General features: G+C 42.3%; 1 protein-coding gene across 2 annotated transcripts in view; it reads left to right on the top strand.

The window, feature by feature from the left end:
• The window catches only part of SLC25A13 (solute carrier family 25 member 13), a 158,745-nt gene that overhangs the window by 105,887 nt on the left and 36,003 nt on the right, over positions 1 to 16,855 (top strand). For both annotated transcript variants that reach the window (XM_080664864.1, XM_080664865.1), the window contains exons 12-13: positions 1,777 to 1,829; positions 3,428 to 3,508. In XM_080664864.1, the coding sequence (XP_080520990.1) occupies positions 1,777 to 1,829; positions 3,428 to 3,508 (134 nt within the window). The remainder of the gene's footprint in view (positions 1 to 1,776; positions 1,830 to 3,427; positions 3,509 to 16,855) is intronic.

Genomic DNA, 16,855 nt, shown 5'->3' with positions numbered 1-16,855 from the left:
AGCACATCATAAACAATGTTAGCTCTTTCTTAAGAAAATTGTCACTCGTATCAGCATGCTCATCATCATTTTGTCCCACAATGAAATGAACTTCCTTTTTAAAAAATACATGCTGCTCTCTTGGTCTGTCTAGTTTTCCTTCCCCTGTTTGTAGAGCCACAAGCACAGAGAAATGGTTTCAACAGAGCGAGAAAAACGTTGAAGACAGCTGGCCCTCCTCTGCATCGCTGAGTGGGCTTTAGGGCAAGCTGGACACCGCGGTGAATGGATGCCGGGGTCCTGAATAAAAAAGGGCAGGGCCTTCCCCAATGGAACTGATTGCTGAGAAACAGGCCCAGGCCTCTCACATCTGTCTCTCTTTATAATAAGCTCATATTACGTTTGACACCTTACACATCTGCAAGCTGGTACAGCCCTGGATCTAGTGACTTTTGGCCCCAGGCTGCTGCTTCAGTAAGACGGTGTGGACAGGGCTGGTCTCCCAGAAGAGGCGGCAAGTGGCTCTTCTTGTATGAAATAGAAGATTGTGCTTACAGAGGATAGGACCATGAAGCCCCTCCCAGGGACAGCAGTGTGACCTGGGGAACTATAAATTCTGATCTTCCGTGTGAGCTTCCTGTGTGTTTCCAAGAAAAGGCATCTGACTTTGATTTTATGTTCAAATGATTATATTTTTTAGTTCAGATATTACATTCCCCTGTTGTTGCAACTGCCTTTCCTAGAAGGAGCCCTTTCATGTCCCAGGCCACCCCTCCCCTTTGGCTCTGAGTCTTACTTAATTCCCTCTCATCCCAACATGTATGAAACAGCTCTTTGCTGGTTACCCCACCCCCGTTACTTCCACGGCCTTCCTCATCCTACCCTGGTATTCTGGTAAAAACTGAACAAGAGCAGTCAAACCCAGTTTCTCTCTCTCTCTCACAGTCTCCTCTCTTGACACACACATGTGCACGCATGCACACACACAAAAACACACACACACACAACGTCAATGTATCCTGTTTATTTTTTACAGAGCATATGAAGTGGTCTTTTAAAAATATGAATTAGCACCCTCCCGTTCTCATCTGAATTAGACATTCTCAAGCTCAGGATCCTGGCCTTGGATGTGGCTGTAGCCCCTAGCCCCTCTGGGCCTCTCCCTGTGCCTGCCCCATGCTTTGTAGCTGTAGCACCCGGCCTGCTCCCTGCCTCTCCTGTGCTGCCTCATGTGACACGGCACACTGCTGTCCTACCTGCTCTGCTCCCTTTGCCCCATCGGTTCCCCTTCCTGGAATGCAGTTTTCCCCAATGGCTACTCTGCCTCCTTCCATCTGAGACCTGTCAGAGCAAGAACCTTGTTTGCCTTGTGCTTGTCACTGAGTCATCGTTGCCAAATGAATGAATGAATGGTTGAACTGTGGGCATTTAGGGGTGGGAGTATGGGGAAAGTGTTAGGAAATAATGTAATCTGTTCACCAAAGTTCCCTTATTAAGAGGCATGAGGGAAAGGAGCAAACTTGCCATGGAATGGGATTTCCAATATCGCTAATCCTGCTGATTTGCCTAACGTGCGAACGATGCAGCACGTGAGAGGGGATTGACTTGGGCCTGATGTGGCTGTGAGACCTTAGTCCTCAAAACATTCCATTTTGAGTATTCTCATTAAAGGTAATAGCAGAAAATTGCCCCAAAGATTGCCCCAGTTTTTCGGTCGTGATCCCTTCTTGAGAGCTGTTAATTTGTTTAGTTAATGCTAATTTATTTCATATGCTTCTACGTTTTGTTGTTTTTTAGGTCTGTTGCCACAGTTATTGGGAGTCGCCCCAGAGAAGGCCATAAAACTCACAGTAAGTCTTTTGAGTGGATGCTTCTTATTAAAGGAGTTTGCACACACTCAGGAATCTAGTAGACAATTTGTATGTGAAGCAGCAGGTTGGTGCTGCCTCAGAGCTGCTGACTGGTTTGAACATAGGGCGCTCACCACGCCCAGCATTTCATTTTTCCCCACTTCACACTGAACATCCAAAAATGTGGTGATATATTTGAGCAAGACCTTTGGTGGTTGCCGCCAGTGTCATCATCCGCACCATTTTAGTATTTCAGTTCCTACCATACCAGGTTCTTTGCATGTATTACCCGTTAACTGTTTTCATCGCCAGGGAAGTATGACTCAGAGTTTACAGACAAGGAAAGTGAGACTCACAAGGTTTAAGTATTTACCTGTGTTCACACCAGTTATGAGTGGGAAAACTGGAATTCAAAAGCAGATGTTTCTGCCTCCAGGGCATGTACTCATTCAGTTACACATGCTGTCTACAGGATTCATGGTTAGGCCATGTTCTGCAAGCATTTGCCAAAGCCACGTGTTGAGGGCTCCGAGCTCTAGTTGAGGCTGATCCTTCATCAGGTGGTTTCTCCAGTGTCCGCTCCCGTCGGGCCGACGGTAGGGATTCACTGAGTGTCGTGGAACAGAGAGCTATGCATGCACCTCACCGAGGACATGAAGCCCAGAAAGTCAAGCTCCGCTTTTAGATTGGGCTCTGTAGCTTTGCTACCTGAAAGTCGTCTTTTGCCATCTTATTGTATGACCTTGGGACAGCTAATCTTGTCTGGCTCACAGCTTCCAAAAACATATGACTGATCCTTAAAACCGCTTGTAGTGCATACTATTTTGAAACTATTTTATACTTAATTAATTAATGCTATTGATGTTCTTTGAGAATGCTTGAGAAAATTTTTAGATACTGAATTCTGACTTAAGTTGAAAGAAAAGTCTCCTGAGCCAAGTTTGTCTCAATGATGAGTATTATTTTAGATTAAATCTTGTTAGAAGACTTGAAAGTGGTTTTTAATCAAACCCCTTAAAGCAGTTTTTAAGTTATAAGGCATATGTTTTCATTTTGTCTCTATTGTTAACATGTCTCTCTTTAAAAAAAAAATTGTTTTATTGATTCCAGAGAGGAAGGCAGGGAGAGATAGAAACATCAATGATGAGAGAGAATCATTGATTGGCTGCCTCTAACATTGGGGATCGAGCCTGCAACCTGGGCATGTGCTCTGACCAGGAATCGAACCGTGACCTTCTGGTTCATAGGTCGATGTTCAACCACTGAGCCACGCCAGTCAGGCAATATATCTCTCTTTTTATGCTGTTGTAATTGCAGGACATATTTGAATTTAAGGCTTGTAAGCCATTGACATTTTATTTTTTTTCTCCTGGAACTATCAAGAATATATATATGTACATACATATACTTCCTTTTGAAAACTACCTATATGCTATTAAGAGCACTTTTCAAACTCTTTTTAAGATTCTTAGTTTATTTAGTTTATGATTACTCTAATAAAGTGACAGAAAACAGTAATTTATATTTTTAAATGTATGTTTATATGTGTTTAATGACTTTATATTTTTCATCGGCTTCTATAAATATTTTTCTTCAAGGTGAATGATTTTGTGAGGGATAAATTCATGCACAAAGATGGTTCGGTCCCACTTGCAGCAGAAATTCTGGCTGGAGGCTGCGTAAGTACCTTTTGCAGATCTCTGCATTGAAAAGATTTGTTTTGCGCACCTATCACCACCGTGGTAAACCAGTGTGGACTCCGGCTTCTGTTCAACCACAGATCCTGTGCAAGGCAGAGTCTACTAGGGCACCTCGGCTTTTCCTAGCAAGCGAACCGTCCTGAGGTGGAAGGGTAAATGTTCCTGATCTTTTGCCTGTGAAGCCCTGCCTGTTCAATTTCTCACTGCTTGCGGGTGGGTCTGCCATAGAAGTCATTTGGGGCAGAAGTGTTTGGCCTTTGAAAAATCTTTTTTGCTAACCTTTTTAGTACATTCTTTCCTCGTGGCCCTCTCTACTGGGTCAGGCACTAATATTTGTAGTTTGAAGTCGGCGGCCATAGCTCTCTGCTTTGCTTTAGCTCCCACGTGCCTGCAGCTCTTCAGGCTTCCCAATGCCTCCGGAAGGAGGGTCCTGGGAAGTAACTGGCTGAGTGCGCACTGCATTGTCAAAAACGCTTGGAATGAATTATTTCTTTATGTGGATGAACACCCTGCATCTTGTTCTTAAGCTCAGCAAAACATGTCTTGTTTTATCTCATGTACAGGTTTGTTCATGTGAATGTAAATACTTTGGGTAAATTAAACTCTTATACAAAGAATGGTGCTATTCCAAGATAAGGTTGGTTAAATAAATGGGCTTTGATCACCAGGGCAATGCAATAGTGGTATTTTTTTTTTTTTTTCATTTAAACCTATGTTTCTTATAAGAAAGGTGAGGTCACATTTATTTTTTTAATTAGCTTGTTCTGTTCAGGCAACGGTATTCATAAAATAATCTTTGCTTGAAAATTGTTGAGTTTAGAAGCCGGGCAAATACCTGGGAATATTACACCTTTGTTTGGAAAGGGCCTATTGTCCTGTCTAACATTGAATGGGGCTTCCTTGAATGTAGCAGGAGCTAAGAAGTCCTGGCTCCTGGTAATTCATAAGATATGGACGGAATCGGGCTGCGGCTGCCTCTCTGTTTGATCACTGACCTGTCATAGACGGCCAGGTAGGAGCTCCTAGTCCGGTAACTTTAGGAGCATTTAGAAGGAAAAAGGGAGCCTTTAATGTCCTAAATAAAAAGGGTGCACACATAATAATAATCAAAGGAATATTAGGAGTTACAGAAACTGCTCTTCATTTAACACAGTTTCCCTTTGAGTGACGAGGTTTTCTCATTTGAAACAGGCATATCCCTAGGTTGCACCCAGCCTGTCCTGCAGGCTGTGCCAGGGGGCCCAGGTAGCAGGGCATTTCAGTAGGTCAGGTGGGTTTGTTTTATTTTATTTTTTTTAAAGTCTGGTTTTAAACCTGCTGAAAAGACATGATTATGTATCTCTGTAAGAATTTAAAATGTGAAATTAATTATGTGATACTGCTCAAGATTTTGGCAATAATCTAGAGGTTTACTTTCTTTTGAATGAAAGCATTTTGCCTGCACATAAGTCTGGGTGCCAAGGAGACTGGTTGTGGCACGTAGTGTCTCCCCTAGGTGGTCTTATTTTCTCCGACGTGGTTGCCCATTTCAAGCACAAAAGCCCAGGTTGGCATCTGGAGTGGTGCCTCGTCATTGTAAAGAGGTGCAGCCCTTCTTCAAGCCTGATCTAAACACAGGCTTAAAATTGGAGCCACTTGGGCTTTACAGCTACTTAAAATAGCTGTGAAATGAGGTCTGCCATCCTTCATCTCAGAGGCTGGGAGACAGTGGTCCTCAGTGCTTCAAGTCTCCTGTTTTGTCTCTCCCTTCACCCTTCCCACTCCTCCCCCTCCCCCTGGCATGGCTTTAAGAAGTAAGAGTTTATTTTGCAGGTATGCAATCCTGTAGGTAGCAAACAATCCAGGCCCCTTTAGCTCTCTGAGGAGTGGGATGGATGAGTCCACTTTTATGGTGGTTTTTTAATAGCAGGAGCATCTCTCTTTGCAGACTTCGGCAGTTTTCCTGATCACCCGGGCCAGCTACACACCTTAGAAAGTCCTTGTGAGCCCACAGCCTAGCCTTTCTGTCCAATTGGGAATACAAAGGGTTTTGAAAAGTCGTGTCACATGAGCGGTTCCCCTGCTTAGTTCACCCAAGCATTTCCAGGCGCTGACTTTCAAGCCCCTGGACAGCTCACCTTGCTTCATTATTACCAAGAATTAGTACACATGGCTGACTTTTGCACTTGTAATCAAAGCCACTCATTTCTTTGAAGAAGGCCTTTTCTGTTTTATAATCTGTTTTCTGTAAAAACAGAAAATATGCAGGGAGGTCTTGGTCTCATAACCTTCACAGTGCTTAGAGCTAAGTATACTATAAGGTTTGATTTCGTTAATTTTTTTTTTTTTAAGGAACAACAAAAATGTTAGTAAATTTAGAGGAAAAAGGGATTAAATTATTCCTATTCATTCATGTTTGATATAATAATATCCTTAACTGAAGTGATTAAAAAATACTCTTCTCTTTCATTGACAGATATAAAAGGGTGAATCTATTTTTAAACTCATTTTTTGCACACTTACAGTTTAGAACATTGAAAAAATTGACTTCAGTTTTCTGAGCATTTGTATAGATTCACACTGACCATTAGTGTTATGTTCAACACAGTTCAAATGAAGCTAAGATGCTGAGCCTGGGGTTTACAGACTCTAAATCTGAAAGGTTCTTGTGATGTGTGTTTTTTTCCATTGGTTGGTTTAGGCCAGAAGTTGTAGGAGTTTGGACAGAGACCTGGACCCTCAGGTTTCTCTTCACGAAATGTACATACATCTGTTTCTTTCTATCCTCTCTTCTGGGGTCAGGAGCTCAGCCTGTAGGGTGATGTGCTTGGCCATCATGGTCAGTGACCGCAGAGGTTCTCAGTAAATGGGGCAGAGGAGAGAGGGCCTGTCACTACCACCCCTTTCCCAGTTAGGTTCCCAGCGACTCTGATAACTGATATAATTTCTGAGTACATTATTGTTATTGCTGCGTTGCTGTTACTTTAAGAAAAAAATAACATATGTCATGCCATGTGGTCTGTAGGTTACAGTCCCTTATTCCACAAAATAAGTATGAATTGACTGTCTTCTATGCATCTAGTGCAGGGGTGGGCAAACTTTTTGACTCGAGGGCCACAATGGGTTCTTAAACTGGACCGGAGGGCCGGAACAAAAGCATGGATGGAGTGTTTGTGTGAACTAATATAAATTCAAAGTAAAGGAGCGGAGGGGAGAGCAAGAGAACCCTCCGCTCTTTTGGCTCCACGGGCTGGATAGAACAGCTGAACGGGCCAGATCCGGCCCGCGGGCCATGGTTTGCCCACAGCTGATCTAGTGGAATAGCCGGTTGAAATCCCAAGGGGACTGGAATTTTTAGCTTGTGGTCCTTTGATCTTAATGTCATCAGATAAAATGGGGCCATGACTGGTTTCAAGGAGATATAAATATGCTGACCAGCTTAGTAAATGAAAACAAATGGAATAATATTCACCAGAAAAAAATGTCAAAACGTATGAACCTCTGTCTTATAAAGCTCATATTATTAAAAATTATTCACATACCAATAAAAATAGTATTCTGTAATAATTTTTGGAAAGATAAGTGAACATGATTTTTGAACAACAATCTATAATAATAAAAGAATAATATGCTAATTAGACTGGGCAGCCGAACAATGTTCCAAATGACCTTCCCAATGAAGCCGACGCTGCGAGGGCTGAGGCAAGCCACTGCAACTGCGAGGATCAAGCCCCTTGCACGAATTTCGTGCATCAGGCCTCTAGTATCATATCTAATAAAAGAGTAATATGCAAATTGTCTATACCCACAAGCCATGCCCACCAGCCAATCAGGAGCGAGTATGCAAATTAACCCAACCAAGATGGCTGCAGCCACAGAGCTGCAGCAAGCAGGAGGCTTGGGTTTCCCTGGCAATGGAGGAAGCCAAGCTTCCCTGCCACCCTGGCCAGCCTGGGCCTACACTCAAGGCTACAAAGTTTCAATTATAGAAGATAAATAAATTGCAACAAAAATGGCAGCAGCCACGGAGCTGGAGAGAGCAGGAGGCTTGAGTTGCCCCCGGCGATGGAGGAAGCCAAGCTCCCACAGCCCTGGCCTGCCTTGGCCTCTGCTACAAAGTTTCAATTATAGAAGATAAATAAATCCCAACAAAAATGGCTGCGGCCATGGAGTGAACAGGAAGTGTGGCTTCGCTCAAGGCTACAAAGTTTCAATTATAGAAGATAAATAAATCCCAGATACCAGGGCCTCTGCTTGGGTCGCCAGGGGGCGTGGCCAGCCTGCAAACCACCACAGGCCCCTCGCCCAGGCCACCCCACACCCCAAGGGAACCCCTACCCTGATCCGGGACACCCTTCAGGGCAAACCAGCTGGCCCTCACCCATGCACCAGGCCTCTATCCTATCTAATAAAAGAGTAATACGCAAATTGAACATCACTTCAGCACACAAGATGGCTGCCCCCATGTGGTCAAAGATCCTGCCCCCATGTGGACACAAGATGGCCATGACAAGATGGCCAGCAGGAGAGAGCAGTTGGGAGGGACCAGGCCTGCAAGGGAGGGCAGTTGGGGGCGATCAAGCCTGCAGGGGAGGGCAGTTAGGGGCGACCAGGCTGGCAGAAGAGGGAAGTTGTGGGCAACTGGGCCTGCAGGGAAGGGCTGTTGGGGGGGACCAGGCCTGCAGGGGAGGGCAGTTAGGGGTGACCAGGCCTGCAGGGGAGGGCAGTTAGGGGCAATCAGGCTGGCAGGGGAGCAGTTAGGCATCAATCAGGCTGTCAGTGGAGTGGTTAGGGGGTAATCAGGCTGGCAGGCAGAAGCGGTTAGGGCAGGGGTGGGCAACCTTTTTGACTCGAGGGCCACAATGGGTTCTTAAACTGGACCGGAGGGCCGGAACAAAAGCATGGATGGAGTGTTTGTGTGAACTAATATAAATTCAAAGTAAAGGAGCGGAGGGGAGAGCAAGAGAACCCTCCATTCTTTTGGCTCCGCGGGCCAGATAGAACAGCCGAACGGGCCAGATCCGGCCCATGGGCCATAGTTTGCCCACGGCTGGGTTAGGGGCAATCAGGAAGGCAAGCAGGCAAGCAGTTGGGAGCCAGCAGTCCTGGATTGTGAGAGGAATGTCCGACTGCCCGTTTAGACCCTATCCTGAATCGAGCCTAAATGGGCAGTCGGACATCCCTCGAGGGGTCCCAGATTGGAGAGGGTGCAGGCTGGGCTGAGGGACACACACCCCCGTGCACGAATTTCATGCACCGGGCCTCTAGTATATATATATATATATATATATAAAGGCTAAGCGAACAGCCAACCAGCTGACCGGCCGGTAGCTATGACACACACTGACCACCAGGTGGCAGACACTCAACGCAGGAGCTGCCGAAAGACAGCAACTTTACAGAGTGCCCTCTCATGCTAGGACGCTCGGGGATGTCGGACTGCCTGTTTCGACCTGATCCCCGCAGGCCAGGCTGAGGGACCCCACCTGCTGAAGGGATCCCGCTCACTCCGCAGACGCCCTTTGAGCCCCGGTGCCACCCCAGGTGCGGCCAGCTGGGGAGGGACTGCGGGAGGTTGGCTCCAGGGCGTGTCCAGGCTGTTTCACCCAGACCCACCCCGCTGGCCCCCTTCTAGTTAATTTCCTTTCAATATACATGAATCCGTGCACTGGGCTTCTAGTCCTTTGATAATAGGCCCACTGTATTTTTCCATTGAGATACATACACACATACATGCGTGTGTGTGTGTGTGTGTGTGTGTGTGTGTAAATATATCTAATGCTTATGGGAGTTTATAGCCATTTTAAGTGGAAAAATAATTGATATGCCCATGTTATTGGTGATATTTATTCTCTCATTAGAGGTTTTTAAGCACAGAGGTCCCGTAAGCCTGGCTTTGTGTTTTTAAATGATATTCTAGTTTCTGCAAGGAGAATGGTTTGTAGAAGGGGCAAGAGTGGGAAGCAGGGAGGCAGGTCAGAAAGCACTTGTTGAGGTCCAGATAGGAGATGCATGATTAATGATGTTGAGCATCTTTAAATGTTGGCCATTTGAATGCCCTCTTTTAGGAAATGTTTATTCAAGTGCTTTGCCCATTTTTTTTTTTTTGAAGTGGATTATTTTAAATCTTTGTCTTTTTTAAAATTCCAATGTGCATTCAATATTATTTTGTATCAGTTTTAGTGGACAGCATAATGGTTAGACAATCTTAAGCTTTACAAAGTGTTCCCTCGATATTTCAAGTACCTGCCTGGCACCATGCATAGTTATTACAACATTATTGACTATATTCCCTATGCTGTACATTATATCCCCATGACTGTTTTATAATTATCAATTTGTACCTCTTTAAAAAAAATATTTTTATTTATTTCAGAGAGGAAAGGAGAGGGAGAGAGAGATAGAAACATCAGTGATGAGAGAGAATCATTGATTGGCTGCCTCCTACATACCCCTACTGGGATCCAGCCTGCAACCCGGGCATGTGCCCTGACCGGGAATTGAACCAAGACCTTCTGGTTCATAGGTAGACACTCAACCACTGAGCCACGTGAGCTGGGCTAATTTCTACTTTTGTGATCTTTCTCTTCCCAGGCTTTTCTGTGGACATGTGGCCTCATAGCAGTTTTCTTAAGGCAGAGTTTTTATTTCTCTGTGCAAGTCTCTGTGCACATATCCTAGTTATAAATATTGAATGACATGAGGCTTACTCATTAAATTGAATTTCTATGGGGTTGCTCTTATGTAGCATGTCAAGTAGCCAAGATTTATTATGTATTATGTTGATGCTAGGGAAATAAGGTCATTTTTTAAATGCTTACATCTTTATAATTCATTTGTAGTTTAATGAAAATCTAATTGGTAGTTGTATCAAATTTTATTATTGTTATTATTTGGAATAATCCCTGGGGTGTTTTTTCTGCCTACTCCGAAGAATATAAGACCATATTGTAAGGGTTTCTTTTTGTTTTTAGGGTTGTTTTTTGTTGTTGTTGTTGTTCATTAATGGTAATTTTTATTTTAGTAGATGACTTACAGCAAGATTAAGTGAATTAAATTAACCTTGCTTTCCTAAGCTTTACATTATTTATAATGCTTTTCATTCATTTCCATGTTTTTACAAACTTAAAACATACATATTTTAGTTAAGATCATATCACAGACATTTTCTGTATTTCAGTATGTTATAATTATGATTTTTAATTATGAAAAGAATAATCATATTAAAGCTGTGGTAGAAAACAAAGCAAAATAAACTGCCCATATTTCCTGAATTCTAATAGTGTAAATTTTCTTAATTTGTACTTAAGGTTTATTCCTGTTTTCCAACTCTATTGACTCTAAGGCTTAGAGTCTATTTCAGGTATTATATATGACCTGTTGTCTTGTTAGTTAGGGTCCTGCTGCCCTGCCCGGGTGACTCGGTTGGAGTATCATCCCTTATACCAAAAGGTTGCAGGTTTGATTCCCAATCAGGTTGTTTCACAAGAAAGGGTTTCCATGCTCACTCAGTGAAGGAACTAACCTTAAATATTTCCTATGTATTTGTTTCTCAGAATGGCAAATAAATGAACCACCAGATATATGTAGAATCTTAAGAATAAGATGCGGATAAACAATGTGGGGTATTTGCTCTAGCTTATTCATTATTGCCTATGTCTTCAGTAGAAAATATTTTATTGAGTGGGTAATGGGAAATTATGATGTCAGAGTCATGAAGAAATCATATAAAAGAGTTGCTTTAAAGCAAAAAGAGACTAACAATAATGACATACTACTGCACTCCTATTAGAATGGCTAAGATCTGAAACACTGGCAATAGAAGGCAAAGTATGAATGGGTGATTGTGATGTGTCAATCACTTGTAATACATGTACCACTCTGGTGGGGGATGTTGATAATGGGGAAGCTATGCATGTGTGGGGCAGGGGGCATATGGGAAACCTCCATACCTGAAACTGCTCCAAAAAAGAAAGTCTTTAAAAAATACAGAAAGAGAGAAAGAAAGTCTTTAAAAAAATACAGAGAGAGGCAATAACTACCAAAAAAAAAAAAATTAATCATGGCAATATCTAAATTTGGAGATTTTTGAGGCCAATGAGGCATCTCCAGTTTGCCCAAAAAATCTTCTGGGACAGGAGTGGGACTAAGGCACTGGGCTGGAATAAGAATTATGTGGCCTGCCTGCTTCTATGGAACATTCTTTCTCTAGACTTCTACTTGGACTCTGGGCAAAAATAAAGAGAATAGCTGATGACACTGAGGGTTCATAGGGGTGACCTACCTGCCCAAGGGCTGCCTTGGGTGGTTCAGAAATGTCATCTTATTAGAGGAAAGTTTAACTTGTGATGGACACTGAGCCAGTGAGATGTCTCCTTTCTGTTTTCCTCCCTTTTCCTCTTCGGGGAACGTCTTAGAGTTGTTTGATTTAACACAGTTCCAATGTCAGGCCATCCTGGTTTTCTAATGAATGGGGGAGGGCTTTGTTGTGATATGAAAATATGAAGACAGATTGGGTCACAGCTCTCACACAGTTAAGGTACTGTAGACACTGAAAGTCTGTAAATCATTAAACGATTCTGGTCATAGTAGTCAAAATAGACATGTCTGCTAGGCAGAGCCCACATGTGAATATATTTGACAAGTCTGTAACTTAATGGCTTTTTAGTGTCAGTCAAACAGATTCTACTTTGGTTTCTTGGCCTGGCTTCTATAGTCCTATGAAAACCCTACGATAGCGATTTCCAACTGGCATGCCGCAAGAATTTTTAAAACATGCAATACCTGATGATATAGTCAGGGCCATCGCCTCATTTCCCTTAGATTGTCAAATGAAAAAATGACAACAGCCGACACAATAATAGCTGTCCGGTGTGAATGAATCAAAATGATACTTTTTTTTTTCTCAGATCAGCAAAAAGTATATTTTTTGGTGTGCCACAGAATTTTAGTAATTAGGTTGTGTGCACCATGATGAAGAAGGTTGAAAATCACTACCCTATGAAGTTGAAAATGTGAAATTTAATATTTATAAAAGGTGTAAAGAGTATAGCCTTTTTTTTTTAAATAAATCTTTATTCAGATTATTACAATTGTTTCTCCTTTTCCCTCCCATAGCTCCCCTCCACCCGGTTCCCACCCCACCTTCTGCCCTTACCTCCCCACCACTGTCCTCATCCATAGGTGTATGATTTTTGTCCAGTCTCTTTCTGAACCCCCCATACCCCTTTCCCCCTGAGAATTATCAGTCCACTCCCTTTCTATGCCCCAGATTCTATTATATTCACCAGATTATTCTGTTCCTCAGGTTTTTAATTCACTTGATGTTTAGGTTCACTTGTTGATAGATATGTATTTGTTGTTCATAATTTTTATCTTTACTTTTTTCTTCTTCCTCTTCTTTAAGAATACCTTTCAGCATTTCATATAATACTGGTTTGGCGGTGATGAACTCCTTTAGCTTTTTCTTATCTGTGAAGCTCTTTATCTGCCCTTCAATTCTGAATGATAGATTTGCTGGGTAGAGTAATCTTGGTTGTAGGTTCTTGCTATTCATCACATTGAAAATTTCTTGCCACTCCCGTCTGGCCTGCATAGTTTCTGTTGAGAAATCAGCTGACAGTCGTATGGGTGCTCCCTTGTAGGTAATTAACTGTTTTTCTCTTGCTGCTTTTAAGACTCTCTCTTTGTCTTTTGCTCTTGGCATTTTAATTATGATGTGTCTTGGTGTGGTCCTCTTTGGGTTCCTTTTGTTTGGGGTTCTCTGCACTACCTGGACTTGTAAGTCTATTTCTTTCACCAGGTGGAGGAAGTTTTCTGTCATTATTTCTTCCAATAGGTTTTCAGTATCTTGCTCTCTCTCTTCTTCTGGCACCCCCATAATTCTGATGTTGGTACGCTTGAAGTTGTCCCAGAGTCTTCTTACACTATCTTCAACTTTTTGGATTTTTTTTTTTCTTTTTGCTTTTTTGGTTGAGTGTTTTTTGCTTCTTTGTATTTCAATTCTTTGACTTGATTCTTGTGTTCCTCTAGTCTGTTTTTGGGTCTCTGTATAATATTTTTTATTTCAGTCAGTATATATTTAATTTCTAGTTGGTCCTTTTTCGTATCTTTGAGGGTCTCGTTATATTTATCGGCCTTTTCTAGGATATTCTTGAAAAGCCTTATAACCGTGGTTTTGAATTCTATATCCAGTCGTTTGTTTTCCTCCATTTCTTTCGTTTGTGATCTGTTTCTTTGACGCCGCATTTTCACTGCTTCCCTGAGTTGGTAGGGTAGATTTGTGTGCTAGGTTTCCTATATGGCCCAGTGGGTCGGCCTCCCCAGTTAACCTGAGGTGGACAATCTTGGTGCACCCCTTTGTGGACTGTGTGTACAGCCTTGTTGTAATTAAGTCTTGATTATTGTTGGTATCACTGGGAGGAATTGACCTCCAGGCCAGTTGGCTGTAAGGATCAGCTGTGTCTACGCTGGGAGAAGTTCGGTGCTGGAGACAGCCTTATAGGATTAGACTTGCCAAATTGCAATAGCCTCTGTGCTCAGCTTGGATGGGGTGGAGTCTCAGGGCAGAGCAGACAGTCTTGGCTTCCAGTCAGCCTTGCCCTTGCGTGCACGCGCGCGTCTTCAGACCTCTGCCTTCCAGCTCCAGAGTCTCCACCTGAGAGTCCAGATTTCCCCCGTAAGAGCGTGGGTCCCCAGGGGCTCTCCTGGAACTGGGGTTCAGTGCAGTCAGAACTGGGGTTCAGTGCGGTCGGGGACTTCCTTCCCCCTTCCGCCAGAGAAAGTCAGCCAGGCTCTCAGCCGCCCTTCCTCTCTGCGCGCACAAAGACCCTTTGCCCTACCTCCAATTCTCTGTGAGCTTTTCTCTTTCCTTCTAGTTGTAGAATTTTCACTCAGCCAGCTTTCCTGTGGTTCTGGATGGTGTCCGTTCTGTCTTTTAGTTGTAGTTTTGAAATTGTTGTGCGAGGCAGCAGTTTAGGTGCTTACCTATGCTGCCATCTTGGTTTCTCTCGAGTATAGCCTTTTTCTGCCTTACCATGCAGTTAAGAAATTAAGAACAGGAAATTACAATTTGGTGCCTGTCTCAAAAACAATCAAGTGGTGAGAATCTATTCTCTTTTCAAAGTTCTTAAACATGTAATGACAGATTTTTTTTTTTTTTTTTTTTTTTTACATCAGAGGTTAATTTACACACCAAATCAAGGGAGAAAATTCTGTATTGCTTTATTGGAGATGTACATTTATTTACAGCCTAACTAGGTATATGTTAGTTTGCTAGGGCTGCCATAACAAAGGACCACAGGCTACTTGGTGACTTAATAGAAATTTGCTTTCTTACACTTATGGAAGCTAGAAGTCCAAGATCAAAGTGCCTGCAGATTTGGTTTCTTCCGAAGCCCCTTTGCTTTGCTTGCAGGTGGCCATGTTCTCGCTGTGTCCTCACATGGCCCCCCCGCCTCCAACTGTGTATTGTCTGTATCATAATCTCCTCCTCTTACAAGGACTCCAGTCTGATACGACCGGAGTCCTTATGACCCATACGACCTCATTTTACCCTAAATTACCTCTTTAAAGGTCCGACCTCCAAATACAGTCTCATTCTGTGATGCAAGGTTAGGACTTCAACGCATAAAATTTGGAGGGACACAATTCAGCCCATAACACTAGGGGTCAAAATAAAGTTTTTTTTTTCCTCAGCTGTCCAGGTGGACTCCTTTCTAATTACAGAAGAGGGTGATGCTCTAGCGAGGGTACCAGGTCTGACATTTCCACGCGGAGCTGGATGGAGTCAGTGGCCTCTGGGCCTCATGCTCCTTCAAGTTTGCTGGCTTCTCTGTGGGTTGGTCTGTGCTTGTTTTTAGTGCTTATGAACATCAGTTGACGGCTTTTGGGACTGCATTTTACTTTTATTTATTTATTTCTTTATAATACATTTTTATTGATTTCAGAGAGGAAAGGAGAGGGAGAGAGAAAGAAACATCAATGATGAGAGAGATTCATTGATTGGCTGCCTCCTGCATGCCCCCTCCTGGGAATAGAGCCCACAACCGGGGCATATGCCTTGACCAAGAATCGAACCGTGACCTCCTGGTTCATAGGTCAGCGCTTAACCACTGAGCCACACCAGGTGGGCAAGCACTGCATTTTATTTAATTTATCCACCGCTATCTGCTGAATATCTGTTTTCTACCTGCGGTCTTTATATATGATGATAATACCGGTACTACATACAAATTACTTTCAAGTTTCCATTTAACACTGAGTTACTAAGAGGGTAAATGGGAAATATGTCGAAGCTTAGATTTCTTAAGAAATCTTTATTTTTCAATTTATTCAAAAATCAAATAGCGTCATCACGAGTATGCATTTTATATGTAATGAAAATTATTAGATATTTACTAGTGTAGACCTTTTTTGTAGTAACAAATTTATTTGTATCTAAATAATCAAAATAATGGACTTCGGTTTTAGTTTTTAAAAAATTTATATTTCATAACTTCATGTTAATCTATTTTTGACACATGTAAGCACACATTTTAGAATGTCAGTGTGCAATTATATATTCTTAGCACATGTCATTTGTGAAAAGCACTTTAAATCTAAGTACATTCAATTGAGCATAATTAAAATATCAAGATACATATTCTTCATATACATTTTGCCACTTAATTTTTTAAGTAGCTATAAGTACCATGTGAATTCAAATTAAAGGGAGGTGATTAAATTACAGTTATCATTAATGCTTTTTAAAATATAGCAGGAATTACACTATGTTAAAAAAAATACACTGCTGTTTTCTGTGGACAGTAGTTTAATGACAAAATTGATTTTTTAAAAATACAAGACTGTTAATATTCTCTGCATATTCTCAAGATTTGCCTCTAATGGTTGTGTATATGTGGGGGAGGGATCATAAGAAAGCATGCTTTTCATCTTGTGAGATTTATTTGACTCAGCTCCCTAGGTCATGAGAAAGTATGTTCGGGGATACTATCTTGATTAGTAAAGCTTTGGAGAAAGGCTTGTTTATAGTTCGTAACAGGTGAAAGAAAGTGGTTTATGGGCAAGTATGAACTGGGGCTCCTAAACTGATCCATTTGGTAATATATTTAGATATTTTATGCCATTTCCTGTGGTAATAATAATGAGCAGTCATTTTTAAGGCACGTATAGCCTTAAAACATACTGTGCCCTTGCTGGTGTGGCTCAGTTAGTTGGGTATCGTAATGTGTACTGAGGGGTTGATGGTTTGATTCCCCGTGGGGGGTGTGCAGGAGGTGGCCCATCGGTGTTCTGCTCTCACATCTGTTTCTCTCTCTCTCTTTCTAAAAATCAGTTTTAAAAATC

Source organism: Plecotus auritus, assembly GCF_963455305.1.
Source record: "Plecotus auritus genome assembly, chromosome: 4".
In the NCBI taxonomy this organism is placed as follows: Eukaryota; Metazoa; Chordata; class Mammalia; order Chiroptera; family Vespertilionidae; genus Plecotus; species Plecotus auritus.
The sequence above is the reverse complement of the archived record's forward strand: the minus strand, read 5'-3'. Positions and strand labels throughout refer to the sequence as shown.